The sequence below is a fragment of the Gigantopelta aegis genome, chromosome 8 (assembly GCF_016097555.1).
Source record: "Gigantopelta aegis isolate Gae_Host chromosome 8, Gae_host_genome, whole genome shotgun sequence".
Taxonomy (NCBI): domain Eukaryota; kingdom Metazoa; phylum Mollusca; class Gastropoda; order Neomphalida; family Peltospiridae; genus Gigantopelta; species Gigantopelta aegis.
In genome coordinates, this window is record NC_054706.1 from 26,160,964 (window position 1) to 26,176,127 (window position 15,164).

At 36.5% G+C, this 15,164-nt stretch overlaps 1 protein-coding gene across 2 annotated transcripts; it reads right to left on the minus strand.

Annotated features, from left to right (window-relative positions):
• Positions 1 to 547: 547 nt before the first annotated feature.
• LOC121380230 lies at positions 548 to 14,621 on the minus strand. 2 transcript variants are annotated; one of them, XM_041509055.1, is made up of 10 exons: positions 14,486 to 14,621; positions 13,523 to 13,616; positions 12,284 to 12,409; positions 9,741 to 9,854; positions 7,718 to 7,834; positions 5,718 to 5,834; positions 4,648 to 4,764; positions 4,083 to 4,199; positions 2,939 to 3,055; positions 548 to 763 (listed from the first exon to the last, which is right to left on the minus strand). In XM_041509055.1, exons 2-10 carry the CDS (start codon positions 13,608 to 13,610, stop codon positions 618 to 620), a joined length of 1,059 nt encoding a protein of 352 aa, XP_041364989.1. In that variant the 5' UTR covers positions 13,611 to 13,616; positions 14,486 to 14,621; the 3' UTR covers positions 548 to 617. The 2 variants fall into 2 exon arrangements, with proteins under 2 accessions (XP_041364989.1, XP_041364990.1); XM_041509056.1 differs by lacking the exon at positions 4,648 to 4,764.
• Positions 14,622 to 15,164: the final 543 nt, after the last annotated feature.

Below are 15,164 nucleotides of genomic sequence, written 5' to 3' on the forward strand. Positions count from 1 at the left end.
ACATCATCGATGTCACTTAAATGTTGTTTCTTCAGCCATTCACCTGTGATAATATGTTCAAGTTGATGTTCGATGCTTTTGTTCTGATAAAGTTTCATCTATGATAAACTGAGTTCATTTGGTGCTATGTGTAGTTACAATAATGTTACTCACCACATGCATATACTGTTTAAATGGTTTGTTTGTTGTTGTTTTTTGTTTTGGGTTTTTTAAAGTTATATCTTTGTTTTTTTGTCGTTCTGTATCATTATTTCTTTTATTGAGCGACATCACAGAATCATAGAATTATATATTGGTCTTTATGGGCAAGTTTCTTATATTTACCTCTGTTTGATACGTTGGGTAGTCGACAAATGATCATTCATTTAATAATATATGGACCAACCCCTCCAAAAAAAAAGAAAAAAAAGAAAAGAAAAAAGGACTAAATAAACTAAGAAAGAAACAACAACAACGGCGACAAAGTAAAAAAACAAATCCCTAAATAAAATACCGACAAAAATAATGCATTTTTAGTAACCCAAAGAACAAGACTGAGTCCTTGAAATGTGACACACCACGTTTATTGCCAATATCCACTACTGAAGAATGAATAGTTTATTTGCCAGGCTATGCAATTAGTCAACACATAACACTGTAACATGCGCCCCCCTATCCACACAACTGCACGATCTGTGGTAACGTCCATCTTGAAAGCGATAGGGGAAAATATCCGGCCCTGGCGAATGACATCCTCCATTGACATCTTGACACATTTTTGCACCTGCAGATAGGAGAATAAAGCGCTTAAAAATACAGTCTCAAAGTTGCATAATGACCAAAAATATTTATTCTTTTTTTTTTTGGTGAAATATAATGATAATGCCTTGAATTACATATTTATAAAAGTTACAACTGACAATTATTTCAATTATGTCTGTCAACGTTACAACAACAACAACAACAAAAAACGTCTTTAGTTGCCAAACAAGAGAGTAAGTTTAATGGGAATCTTTCGAAAGTGCTCATTTGCCATTTTTTCCATAATTCAAGAGTCCAGTTTCTAAAACCATATTATTATTATTATACGCGACCAAATACTTATAAATTTAAAGAACTAATGAATGATAAACGAACTAGTACCTTAAAGAAATTAGCACGTTTCATAAATATATTCAAACGCCCTTGACTACAAACACCATTACCATTATGTACTGCACCATATATACGTTTAATAATCTATTCGTTTATACCCCTGCGCGCGCTGTAACCTCACCGTGGTGCAGGGGTGTAACATTCTCTTTGAGAATGGCCAATACAGCACAATTGAAATTTTAAGTAAAAGTCAGTATCTATCTGTGATATTTGTATTTTTGCAGTTCTTTACACTGTTTTTTATTTAAATTTTGAATTTTTATATTGATGTTGATCATCACTTTATTTGTTTGCATTACCATATTTTGACACCCAATAGCCGATGTATTTTTTGTGCTGGGGTGTCGTTAAACATTCATTCATTCATTCATTCATTCATTCTATTCGTTTATAAGTACTTGGATACCCGTATATCTGTAGCAAATATCTGTATTATTACATAATGTATTGATATATGTGATTGTATGTGTATGTGTGTATGTATTGCAATTAATGTATCTACAGTCAACCATCTTGTCACGTGTATATGACAAAATGTTTATGTATATATTCCCTATGCCGTTGTACAACGGCCCAAGTGTAAATAAAGTATTGTTTTGACAGTTTTTAAAAACGTGTGACATCACAGATATCGCATACCGTATATTTTCCCCACCCATAGATCTTTAATGAAAACGGACTGACTACTGGTTTGATAGATAAATGAATGAATGAATGTTTAACGACACCCCAGCACAAAAATACACATCGGCTATTGGGTGTCACAGATGGTAAGTATATGAAAATATTAAAGTGAAGTAGTAGTTAAAATAGAAAAAAAGTAAAAAAGTAAAGTTTGTTTTGTTTAACGTCACCACTAGAGCACATTGATTTATTAATCATCGCCTACTAAATGTCAAACATTTGGTATTTCTGACAAATTGTCTTAGAAAAAGAAGAAGTTTGTTTTGTTTAACGAAACCATTAGAGCACACTGATTTATTAATCATCGGCTATTGGATGTCAAATATTTGGGTTTGTTTTTTTACATATAATCTAGATTTTTCTATTAGTAGCAAGAGATCTTTTATATGCACTTTCCCACAGTGCAGATACCACGACCTTCGATATACAAGTCGTGGTGCATTGGTTAAGACGGTCAGGCGGGTAAGGCGTTCACTTGATGCGCAATCGGTTTAGGATCGATCCCCGTCGGTGGCCCCTTTAGGCTATTTCTCGTTATAGCCAGTGCTCCACAACTGGTGAAACAAAGCCCGTGGTATGTACTATCCTGTCTGTGGGATGGTGCATATAAAAGATCCCTTGCTGCTAATCGAAAAGAGTGTCCCATGAAGTGGCGACAGCGGGTTTCCTATATATCTGTGTGGTCCTTAACCATATGTCTGACGCCATATAACCGTAAATAAAATATGTTGTGTGCGTTGTTAAAACATTTCCTTTCTTTCTTTGGTTAAGACGAGGGTTGGGGGGATCCAATTAAAAATGAGCCTCACGACACAAACATTTCAGGCAAGCGCTGGATCTCGTCCAAAGGCAAAAATAGAAATTAAATAAAAACTAAAACAAAATCCCGGAAACAACGACTAAAAACCCCAACATCCCCAACACAGCCCCCCCCCCCCCCCCCCCCCCCCCCCCCACACACACACACACACACACACAAAGAACCCATTAAAAACGGAAGAAAACGAAACTAGACCAGAAATGTAACCCCTTTGTTTGGGATACCCATATTTAAAAAAAACGATATTTAAAACAATCTTATTCGTATTTTTTTTTACAGTTATTTTATATTTGCTGTTACCTTGGTTTACAGTGTAGAAATCTATCTTATTTCCACGACGTTCGCATTTTTGTATAGAACATCCAATCTGTCTTAATGAATTTATCGCATGGCACCGACCGCTTTTGTCCCGACACTCTGTGAAATAAAAAAACACAATAGTATTTTAACTACAACATACATCTACAACTAGCACTACTACCACAACCACTACAACAGCAATAAAAACAACAACATATTACTACTACTACCACCACCACCACCACCACTACTACTACTATTATTACTACTACCATTACTACTACTATCACCACTACTACTACAACTACTACTACTACTATCACTACTACTACTACTACTATTATCACTACTACTACTACCATTACTACTACTACTACAACTACTACTACTACTATCACTACTACTACTACTACTACTACTACTATCACTACTACTACTACTACAACTACTACTACTACTACCACCACCACCACCACCACCACCACCACTACTACTACTACTACTACTACTAACATTACTACTACTACTACTACCATTACTACTACTATCACTACTACTACTGCTACTACTACTACCACTGCTGTTGCTACTACCACTACTACTACCACCACCACCACCACTACTACTACTATTATTACTACTACTACCATTACTACTACTATCACTATTACTACTACAACTACTACTATTATCACTACTACTACTACCATTACTACTACTCCTACTACTACTACCATTACTACTACTATCACTACTACTACTGTTGCTACTACTACTACTACTACCACTATACTTCTGCCACCACCACCACCACCACTACTACTACTACTACTACTATCACTACTACTACTACTACTACTACTACTACTACTACTACTACTACTACAACTACTAATACTACTACTACTACTACTACTAATAATAATAATATCACTATTACTGCTACTACTGCTGCTGCTACTACTACTACTACTACTACTACTACTACTACTACTACTACTACTACTACCAGTTTACAAACTTCTGTGTATCCACTAATATGCAGCAAATTTAGTGAAGGACAATTGAAAAAACCGATATGAACACAACACTTTAAAAATGTCATTAGTTAGTATTTTTACAGTTATTTTATATTTGCTAGTACCTTGTTTTACAGTGTAGAAGTCGATCTTATTTCCACGGCGTTCGCATTTTTGTATAGAACATCCAACTTGTCTTTGTGAATTAATCGGGTGGCACCGACCACTTTCATCCCGACACTCTGTGAAATTAAAATAAATTACCAGTAGATATTTAACTACAACAACAATAAAACAACAACAACATACTACTACTACTACTACTACTACTACTACTACTACTACTACTACTACTACTACTACTACTGCAGCAGCAACTGCTACTGCTACTACAAATACTACTACTACAACAACAACAACAACAACAACAACAACAACAACTACTACTACTACTACTACTACTACTACTACTACTACTACTACTACTACTACTACTACTACTACTACTACTACTGCTGCTGCTGCTACTACTACTAACACTACTACTGCTACTACTAGTTTAGAAACCCTTGTGTATCCACTAATATGCAGCAAATTTAGTGAACGACAATTGAAAAAACCGATATGAACACAACAGTTTAAAAATGTCATTAGTTAGTATTTTTACAGTTATTTTATATTTGCTAGTACCTTGTTTTACAGTGTAGAAGTCGATCTTATTTCCACGACGTTCGCATTTTTGTATAGAACATCCAACTTGTCTTTGTGAAAATATCGGATGGCACCGACCGCTTTCATCCCGACACTCTGTGAAATTTAAAAAACAACAACAATAGTATTTTTAACTACTACAGCAACAACAACATACAACTACTACTAGTACTACTACTACTACTACTATCACCACCACTACTACGACCACTGCTACTACTACTACTACTACTACTACTACTACTACTACTACTACTACTACTACTACTACTACTACACTACTACTACCACCACCACCACCACCACTACTACTACGACCACTACTACGGTATACGACAACGGCGACTACTACTACCTACTTCTACCACAACTACTACTATTACTACTACACCTACTACTACTACCACTACTACTACTACTATCGCTACTACTACTACCACCACCATCACTACTAGTAGTAGTATTACAACTACTATCACTCCTAGTATTACGACAACAACAACAACTACTACTACTGCTACTACTACCTATCTACTTACTACTATCACTACTACTAGTATTACTACTATCACTACTACTACTACTACTACTACTACTACCAATGCCGCTACCGCTACTACTATTACTACTACTATGACTACTACTACGACTATTACTATTACCACTACTACTACTACTACTACCACTACCACCACTACGACGACTACTACTACTATCACTACTACTATGACTACTCCTACTATTACTACTTCTCCTACTACTACAATCACTACTACTACTACTATGACTACTCCTACTACTACTATCACTACTACTACTACTACTACTACTACTACTACTACTACTACTACTACTACTACTACTACTGCTGCTGCTGCTGCTACTACTACTACTAACACTACTACTGCTACTACTAGTTTAGAAACCCTTGTGTATCCACTAATATGCAGCAAATTTAGTGAACGACAATTGAAAAAACCGATATGAACACAACAGTTTAAAAATGTCATTAGTTAGTATTTTTACAGTTATTTTATATTTGCTAGTACCTTGTTTTACAGTGTAGAAGTCGATCTTATTTCCACGACGTTCGCATTTTTGTATAGAACATCCAACTTGTCTTTGTGAAAATATCGGATGGCACCGACCGCTTTCATCCCGACACTCTGTGAAATTTAAAAAACAACAACAATAGTATTTTTAACTACTACAGCAACAACAACATACAACTACTACTAGTACTACTACTACTACTATCACCACCACTACTACGACCACTGCTACTACTACTACTACTACTACCACCACCACCACCACCACCACCACCACTATTACTACGACCACTACTACGGTATACGACAACGGCGACTACTACTACCTACTTCTACCACAACTACTACTATTACTACTACACCTACTACTACTACTACTATCGCTACTACTACTACCACCACCATCACTACTAGTAGTAGTATTACAACTACTATCACTCCTAGTATTACGACAACAACAACTACTACTACTACTGCTACTACTACCTATCTACTTACTACTATCACTACTACTAGTATTACTACTATCACTACTACTACTACTACTACTACTACTACTACTACTACTACTACCAATGCCGCTACCGCTACTACTATTACTACTACTATGACTACTACTACGACTATTACTATTACCACTGCTACTACTACTACTACCACTACCACCACTACGACTACTACTACTACTATCACTACTACTATCACTACTCCTACTATTACTACTTCTCCTACTACTACAATCACTACTACTACTACTGTGACTACTCCTACTACTACTATCACTACTACTACTACTACTACTACAACTATCACTACTACTACTACTACTATCACTACTACTACTACTATCACTACTACTACTACTACTACTATCACTACTACTACTACTACTACTACTACTATTACTACTACTACTACTACTACTATCACTACTACTACTACTACTATCACTACTACTACTACTACTACTACTATCACCACTACTACTACTACTACTACTACTACTACTACTATCACTACTACTACTACTTTCACTACTACTACTACTACTACTACTTTCACTACTACTACTACTACTATAACTACTATCACTACTACTACTACTACTATCACTACTACTACTACTACTACTACTACTATCATTACTACTACTACTACTACTACTACTACTACTACTACTACTACTACTACTACCACCACCACCACCACCACCACCACTACTAGGGTCTCCGCGAGTACTCTGGCACGGGCCAAGCCCAGGAAGTTCATTCTCTGGACTCGATTATCTGTGCAAGAAAAAGAAATCTCATTGAATTATATTTGTTTACGTCATTTTACCATATGCTTGCCACCTGTTACATTATAGGGCTATGTGACATGGATTGGAAAAAAAAGTCGAATGTGTGTAATGCAATACATGTTCAGCGCTGGAATTTAATACTATTTCACTTATTCCTTAGTCTGATTATCATCTAGTGTAAGTGTCGGGTACTCGGGTCCGGGTCAAGTTTGACCCTCAAGTTCTCGAGTCCAATATTTTGGACTCCTGGAGGCCCTAACAACTACTACTAATAATAATAACAATACGTAACTACTATGACTACTACTATTACTACTACTACTACTACTACTACTACTACTACTACTATCACTACTATTACTATTACTACTACCACTATCATCACCACCACCACCACCACCACCAGTACTACTACTTCTACTTGTACTATTAGAACAACAGCTATTACTACTACTACTACTACTACTACTACTATTACTACTACAACTACTACTACCACTACCACTACTACCACTAACACTGCTATCACTACTACTACTACAACTACTACTACTACTACTATCACTATTACTACTATTACTAAGACTACTAAGATTACTACTAAATTTAGTAAAGGGCAATTGAAAATACGATATTGACCAACTATTTTTAAAATCTCATTAGTTAGTATTTTCAGTTATTTTATATTTGTTGGTACCTTGGTTTACAGTGTAGAAGTCTATCTTATTTCCACGGCGTTCGCATTTTTGTATAGAACATCCAATCTGTCTTTGTGAAAATATCGGATGGCACCGACCAATTTCATCCCGACACTCTGTGAAATTAAAATACATAACTAGTAGATGTTTAACTACAACAACAACAATAACAACATACTACTACTACTACTACTACTACTACTACTGCTGCTGCTACTACTGCTACTGCTGCTGTTGCTGCTGCTGCTTCTGCTGCTACTGCTGCTACTACTACTACTGCTGCTTCTACAACTATAACTACTACCACTACTAATAGATTTCACACGGTTTATTTAATTAGGTGTTCCGAAGGGCTTATACGAAGCTAACATAATTTATAGTGTGTTGACCCTCACTTCAATTTTTCTTTTTGTATTTTTAAAATATATATTTTCCGGGGAGCATGACTCGACTACAGTCTAGATGCTCCCTGCACAAGCGCCTAAATGTGGATTTTAAAGGTACATTGACAAAGTTACAGGTGTCACATTTCGCTATATTTGCATGTATGTGTTTTAAAGCGACATACCCTAGTTTTTTAAAAACGCACGTTTGTTTAAGAAGTAATGGTTAATGAGACAAGCTCTAGTTATTTTGGACGTTATTTCCCTGTTTAAACATCACAGACTTTAGCTTTTCTCTGTTATAACCATATTTAAATGTGCGTTGCAGGTTTGTAGATTAATTAAACTTGGTGTCCTGGGCGTAGGTATGATTTTGTGTTGGTTTTTTTGTTGTTGTTGTTTGTTTGTTTGTTTGTTTTTGGGGGGAGGGGGGCAACAGAGTAGTTAATAGTCTAAAACTCCTTAAGCGGTTAAGAAGAAAATTTTCTTTACGTTCCTATATATTTTTTCCGGATTTTTTTCCGGGGGGGGGGGGGGGGTGATGCAGCTAACCCTCTCCCCCCCCCCCCCAGCTACGGCCCTGGTGTCCATGTTACGGGCTGAAACTAGGATCTGCGCCTTTAACTACAAATTAATCGATCCAACACATAATCGTTGTATAAAAAAGCTCAATGTCAAAACCGTAGTGTCCTTGACCACTGTGTAAACTGAGTTGCGACCAAAGTCTTGTCTTACAACGATGTAACAAAGCTTAAGTAGAAGACCACAGTTATTTAGGAAGCTTCAGCTTAGATTTAATACATGCCAGCCCTGATATTTCAAACACCCACCTATGGTTTAAAAATAAAGATACAGGTATTTTCAGTCTCAAGGAAATTACAAAAAGGGTCATAATTATAAAGATTACTCATTTGAAATATTTTTAGTTAAATTCGTTTGTTACTTTCATCATAATATGCCCAAACTGCATGGTTCTGGGTGCATTTTTGACAATGTTCACACCCATACAAACCAGACCTAAACGGGAGTTGGCGGATATCACGCATATTTATGGAAAGTTTGCTCATCAAACCTTACAAACACAAAGGTTTAGCTATTCGACTTTTCACAAAATCAGCTTGTTTGAAAATTACCCAAATTGATCGATGCATGAATACAAAGCCCCATTACAACTAGTGGTGTAACAATACATCGAACTATCGATATGTTGTGATAGTCAGTGCCTCATTAGCAATAACTATCGCAATTGTTTGCTCAACTATTGATAATTTCGATAGTATGCATCAGTGAAATATGGTCTACGACAAACGTATGATTTCACTACCTAGTGACATTATTACAAATAACTAAGTACAAACACAGACATACATAAAAAACAAACATACGTACGTACGCATGCACACTCAAACAGTCAAACAGACACACACACACACACACACACACATGTAAACACACACACACACACACGTACACACACACGTACACACACACACGTACACACACACACATACACACACACACACATACGTACACACACACACACGTACACACACACACACACACACACACACACGTACACACACACACACACGTACACACACCTCTACCGTAGATGCCCAGGGACAGGAGATTTACTTACGGTATCTTGCTGGCACGAATTCAACTCGGTTGGCTACCCTCTGACATCGATGTACGGTGCAGCCTATAATAATTTCCGAATGCATGGCGTGACAGAAACCTTGATGTGAACACCCTAAAATATAATAGCAATTTTTATAAAACTATTTTTATAACAGGCATGTTATGAAGAAGCAGGTTCATGCCTAAATTAAAATAATCAATAGGCAGTGACCAGAAAAAAAGGAAATAGCCTTAAGTTCAGCCAGCAAACGTTTCGCTAACGTTCGCTAACTATTTGATTGGTCTCCGAAGTGGCCATTTTGGTTTAACGTGAGGCGCCTAAACCAGTCTAGCGGTTTAACGCAGCCCAGGTATCAGTAATGTATTACGGTAGCATCTGTTCCAGATATAAAAAGGGGAGGAATTGCTCCTTGACTAGGGTATTATGAGATTGGGGGGGGGGGGGGGGGGGGGGGGGTACTGTCTATCACAATACGTACCATTATATAGTATTTGCAGCAGTGCCAGCAATATTTTGAGGAAGATTTCTAGCAATGTAAAATAATTTCCAAACTCGTTACATAAATTTCGTATATCAGTCTCATTCATGCAATATATATATTGATTGATTGATTGATTGATTGATTGATTGATTGATTGATTATTATATATTTGTTTTTACTGTATTTTTAGTTACAGTGAAAATATAGAAGCGATATTTGAAATATTGTATTACCGAAACTTACAGGTGGAACAGGTTCATGCTAAATTATTAAAGTCTAATTATTCAGGTCAATATTGCACTATTGTTTTTTAGTTTGATTATTACCAAAATATCTAATCATATTTTCAAAAAAAAAAGTAGTTTAAAAAATTGCACCCATGAAAAGCAATGACGGTAAAATATCTGAACTTAATTGCATATATACAATAACCTGTACTGTAACTCGATTCATGTTTTGTTTTGTTTTGTTTTGTTTTGTTTGTTATTTATTTGGACGATCGCTTTCACAAAAGTGTAATGAAATTATTATCAGTTTAATTGTCGTTATATAATCGGTCATTTTTATTGAAATTTCTTTCAAAAAGACCACTGTTCTGCCAGAATGCCCCTCGTCCTACCGAAACATAATTTATGACGGCGTCACGTGTTTTCGATCGACTACGAGAGAGATATAAATAAAATATAAAAAAAATGAAGAAAGAAATGTTTTATTTAACGACGCACTCAACACATTTTATTTACGGTTATATGGCGTCAGACATCTGGTTAAGGACCACACAGATTTTGAGAGGAAACCCGCTGTCGCCACTACATGGGCTACTCTTCCGATTAGCAGCAAGGGGTCTTTTATTTGCGCTTCCACAGGCAGGATAGCACAAACCATGGCCTTTGTTGAACCAGTTATGGATCACTGGTCGGTGTAAGTGGTTTACACCTACCCATTGAGCCTTGCGGAGCACTCACTCAGGGTTTGGAGTCGGTATCTGGATTAAAAATCCCATGCCTCGACTGGGATCCGAACCCAGTGCCTACCAGCCTGTAGACCGATGGCCTGCCACGACGCCACCAAGGCCGGTAAAAATATAAATGGCATTTCTATAAAATACAATAAAGTGTTAATCTGAAGGTGACAAAAACGATATATTTCTATCAACAGCTAGTTATTCCAAAATACACCTGGTATTGATTGAAACCACCGGCCTCGGTGGCGTCGTCGTTAAATAAAACATTTCTTTCTTTGATTGAAACCAACTAAAACCAAGCCATCACCGTCTGTCTGAGAAAAATGAATCGACATGTTACCTGCTCATGAATCTTTGGCGCTTTCCCTGTTTTGTTAGTATTTAAAAGCGGTAATTTAAATTTTTAACGGCAGATAAATTTCCAAAATTAAATTTTATTTTCACACAGATTGACGAATTGTATTAATACACTCATAGTTATTTATTAATAAAAAAAAATCATTATTATTAAGAATCACATGGAATATAACAAACCTTATATACAATTTCAATTATTATTCAATCATTTTTTAAAAGTAAAACCGCAATTTGTTTTGTTGTGCATTCTTTATTTCTGGCGAGATGATCAGTGGTGCTTTGGCTCTTGTCAGTCTTTAATGGCTTGTTGTTTTATTTTTCTAGTAACTAATTTAGTGGGATTTTTGGAGTCAAAAATTAAGAAAAATGTATATAATAAATAGACCACTTCATGGTTTTCACGCATTGCTTCGCACATCACTCGTTGACATAAAAAATCGTACACACACACACACATAGCCAAACACACACACACACGCACACACACGCACGCACGCACACACACACACGCACACACAAAGGCACACACACGCACACGCACTTTCTCTGCGTGTGTGTGTGTGTCTATCTCTCTCTCTCTCTCTCTCTCTCTCTCTCTCTCTCTCTCTCTCTCTCTCTCTCTCTCTCTCTCTCTCTCTCTCTTTGTGTCGTTATTAAACAAAAGCTACTTCAGCTATTTCAATCTCTCATCAGTCTATGTTGACATAATAAACACGCGAAGTGTGAACTAATACTCACGCCAGATTTCCACTTGATAACGTCCCCTGATGCACCTATAGCCCATACATGGGGTCTGGGTCATGGTAAAATAATCTCCGTTCCTGTACGTGACGCCGTTCACGACGCAGTTCGTCCAAGTCTGACCTTTTTGTTAAGGACAATGATACTTAGTTACATTTAGCTAGCATTCCCAGACAATAATATACGTTTTCACCTGATCTATCTATCTATCCATCTATCCATCTATCCATCCATCCATCCATCTATCTATCTTGTTATATATCTACATATATATGTGTGCATAGATGTATGGATATATTGATATGTATAAATCTATTGTTTTAACTGAACATTATCATCAAAAACATTTATATTTTGTTTTCTAGATGCTTGCAAAACGCAAGTAGAATGGCATGGAGCGGAGTAGAGTGGCGTGTCTTGAGTGGCGTGACGTAGAGTGGAGTGGAGTGGAGTAGAGTATACCCATGGAAACTGGTTCTTATGCATGTACTGCACAACGTATTATGTTTAACTGTAATGAAGAAAAACGTAAATCGTTTTCAATAAATTATTTTTGGTCATTCGTAAACATGAGACGATTTGCACAATTATGTTGATGTGATAATTTTTTTGGCGGTCAAATTTTAACCATTTACAAACTTTGCAGTTTGTTTGAGACCATTCTTTATGATGCACAGGACCTGCTCCCGACGAGTATATAGTATACATAAATAGACACCCACCTTCACAACTCATCGCTTTCTTTTTGATGCACAGGACCTGTTCCCGACGAGTATATAGTATACATAAATAGACACCCACGTTCACAACTCATCGCATTCTTTTTGGTGCACAGGACCTTTTCCCGACGAGTATATAGTATACATAAATAGACACCCACGTTCACAACTCATCGCATTCTTTTTTGTGCACAGGACCTTTTCCCGACGAGTATATAGTATACATAAATAGACACCCACGTTCACAACTCATCGCATTCTTTTTGGCGCACAGGACCTTTTCCCGACGAGTATAGAGTATACATAAATAGACACCCACGTTCACAACTCATCGCATCTCAAGCGAACGCCCTATCAACGAGACACTTTTCGGTTGCTTCATTAACACACTTATACATTTTAAAACAAAACGTATTGCATTTCGAAGTTATTTCTTTATCTTTACAACATAGCAATATGCTTTTCTGTAGCCATGGTGCAATCTTTTTTTATTTATTTAGTAACGAATGCAACTTACGTCGCGTTCTTGGGTGTCCAACCGACTCGGATGGTGCGGCGGTACATAGGACCAACAGAGAGTAGAGGGCAACAGAAAACAGCATCATTGTAACCTAAACAGAAAGCAAATATTTTTAACATGAGGTTAATTTCTACAAACAGACAATATAACCCTAATTTTGTTTATAAGTTATGCTTTGTTAACAAAAGAGTTAAAAGATACATTTATCAAAGAATGGGCTTCATGGGTTGATTGAAAACATATTTTATTACAAAAACAACAAAAGGATTAGGCACAAGTTTGCCAACTTACTAGGCCGTTTCATATATGCATACAATATAACACTAATGGCGACATTATATAATTATAATATAACAGTAATGTATACATATATGTATATATATAATTTATATTCAAATTTATCGCCATAACAATCAAACTGAGGAACACAACAGGATTTTGCAAGAAACTAGAGATACACAAACAGAAGCAAATCATTAATATGTGCAGCAGTGGTTGGGGATGCTCTCATCCGTGACATTGCTATGTTTGTGATCTGGGACAATATCACAAATAACAAGAAGAAGAAAGAAAAAAGAAAGAAAGAAAGAAATATAGAAAAAAAGAAAGAAAGAATTAAGAAAAAAGATGGAAAATATCTGAAATAACTAGTTTATTTCAATTTTTACAATGAATACCAAAGCTTTAATTTAATAATAATTATATATAACCATAATCTTTAATCTTCAAATGTTTTGATTTAAATGGAGAATCAAACGACAACTAGTTCGAGTATTAAGGAAACGAACTCAACACCAAAACGTTTATGAATCTGAAAATGTTTCTAAAGAGTTCTCTACTGTGAGAGTAACACCATCTACCATTACCACCACTACTAAGGCCACTACTACAATTATTATGTTTGTCATCTTAAAAAAACCCAGTTCAGTAGGTATAGGATAAACAACACTGAAACCTTACGTCAGATACAATGAATCCAGCTGCAACTCTCTTAAGTTTTGATGTCAGTCGTGCAGCTAGACTTTTTGATCCTGTTTGTATTCAAATTTGAAGATCAGAACAGTTATGTCCTCATTGACGGCTAGGTAACGTAACAAACAGGAAACAATGTCGACGCAAGTTATTGATAAATGGTAGTTGTATAATAATTTACGATTTTACGTACAATTGTATTCTGCCATATAACCACCTGTTACCCTACGTCATACTCCGACTCTCTCGTCAGTTTCTTTGATAACTGCAGTAGCAAACGATTTATACTCTGCGCATGGGTGTATCTAGTGCAATGGTTGAACAACAAAAGTTAAAGTTTGTTTTGTTTGACTACACCACTAGAGCACATTGATTTATTAATCATCGGCTATTGTACGTCAAACATTTGGTATTTTTTTACATATAGTCTTAGAGAGGAAACCAGCTAAGTTTTTCCATTAGTAGCACCGGCCTCGGTGGCGTCGTGGTAGGCCATCGGTCTACAGGCTGGTAGGTACTGGGTTCGGATCCCAGTCGAGGCATGGGATTTTTAATCCAGATACCGACTCCAAACCCTGAGTGAGTGCTCCGCAAGGCTCAATGGGTAGGTGTAAATCACTTGCACCGACCAGTGATCCATAACTGGTTCAACAAAGGCCATGGTTTG

Coding starts and splice junctions, on each gene's coding strand:
- LOC121380230 (XM_041509055.1), bottom strand. CDS start 13,610: ATGATGCTGTTTTCTGTTGCCCTCTACTCTCTGTTGGTCCTATGTACC. Junction 7,835..9,740: donor ATTCGTGCCAGCAAGATACC/GTAAGTAAATCT, acceptor TTAATTTCACAG/AGTGTCGGGATGAAATTGGT. Junction 4,765..5,717: donor CTTCTACACTGTAAAACAAG/GTACTAGCAAAT, acceptor TAAATTTCACAG/AGTGTCGGGATGAAAGCGGT.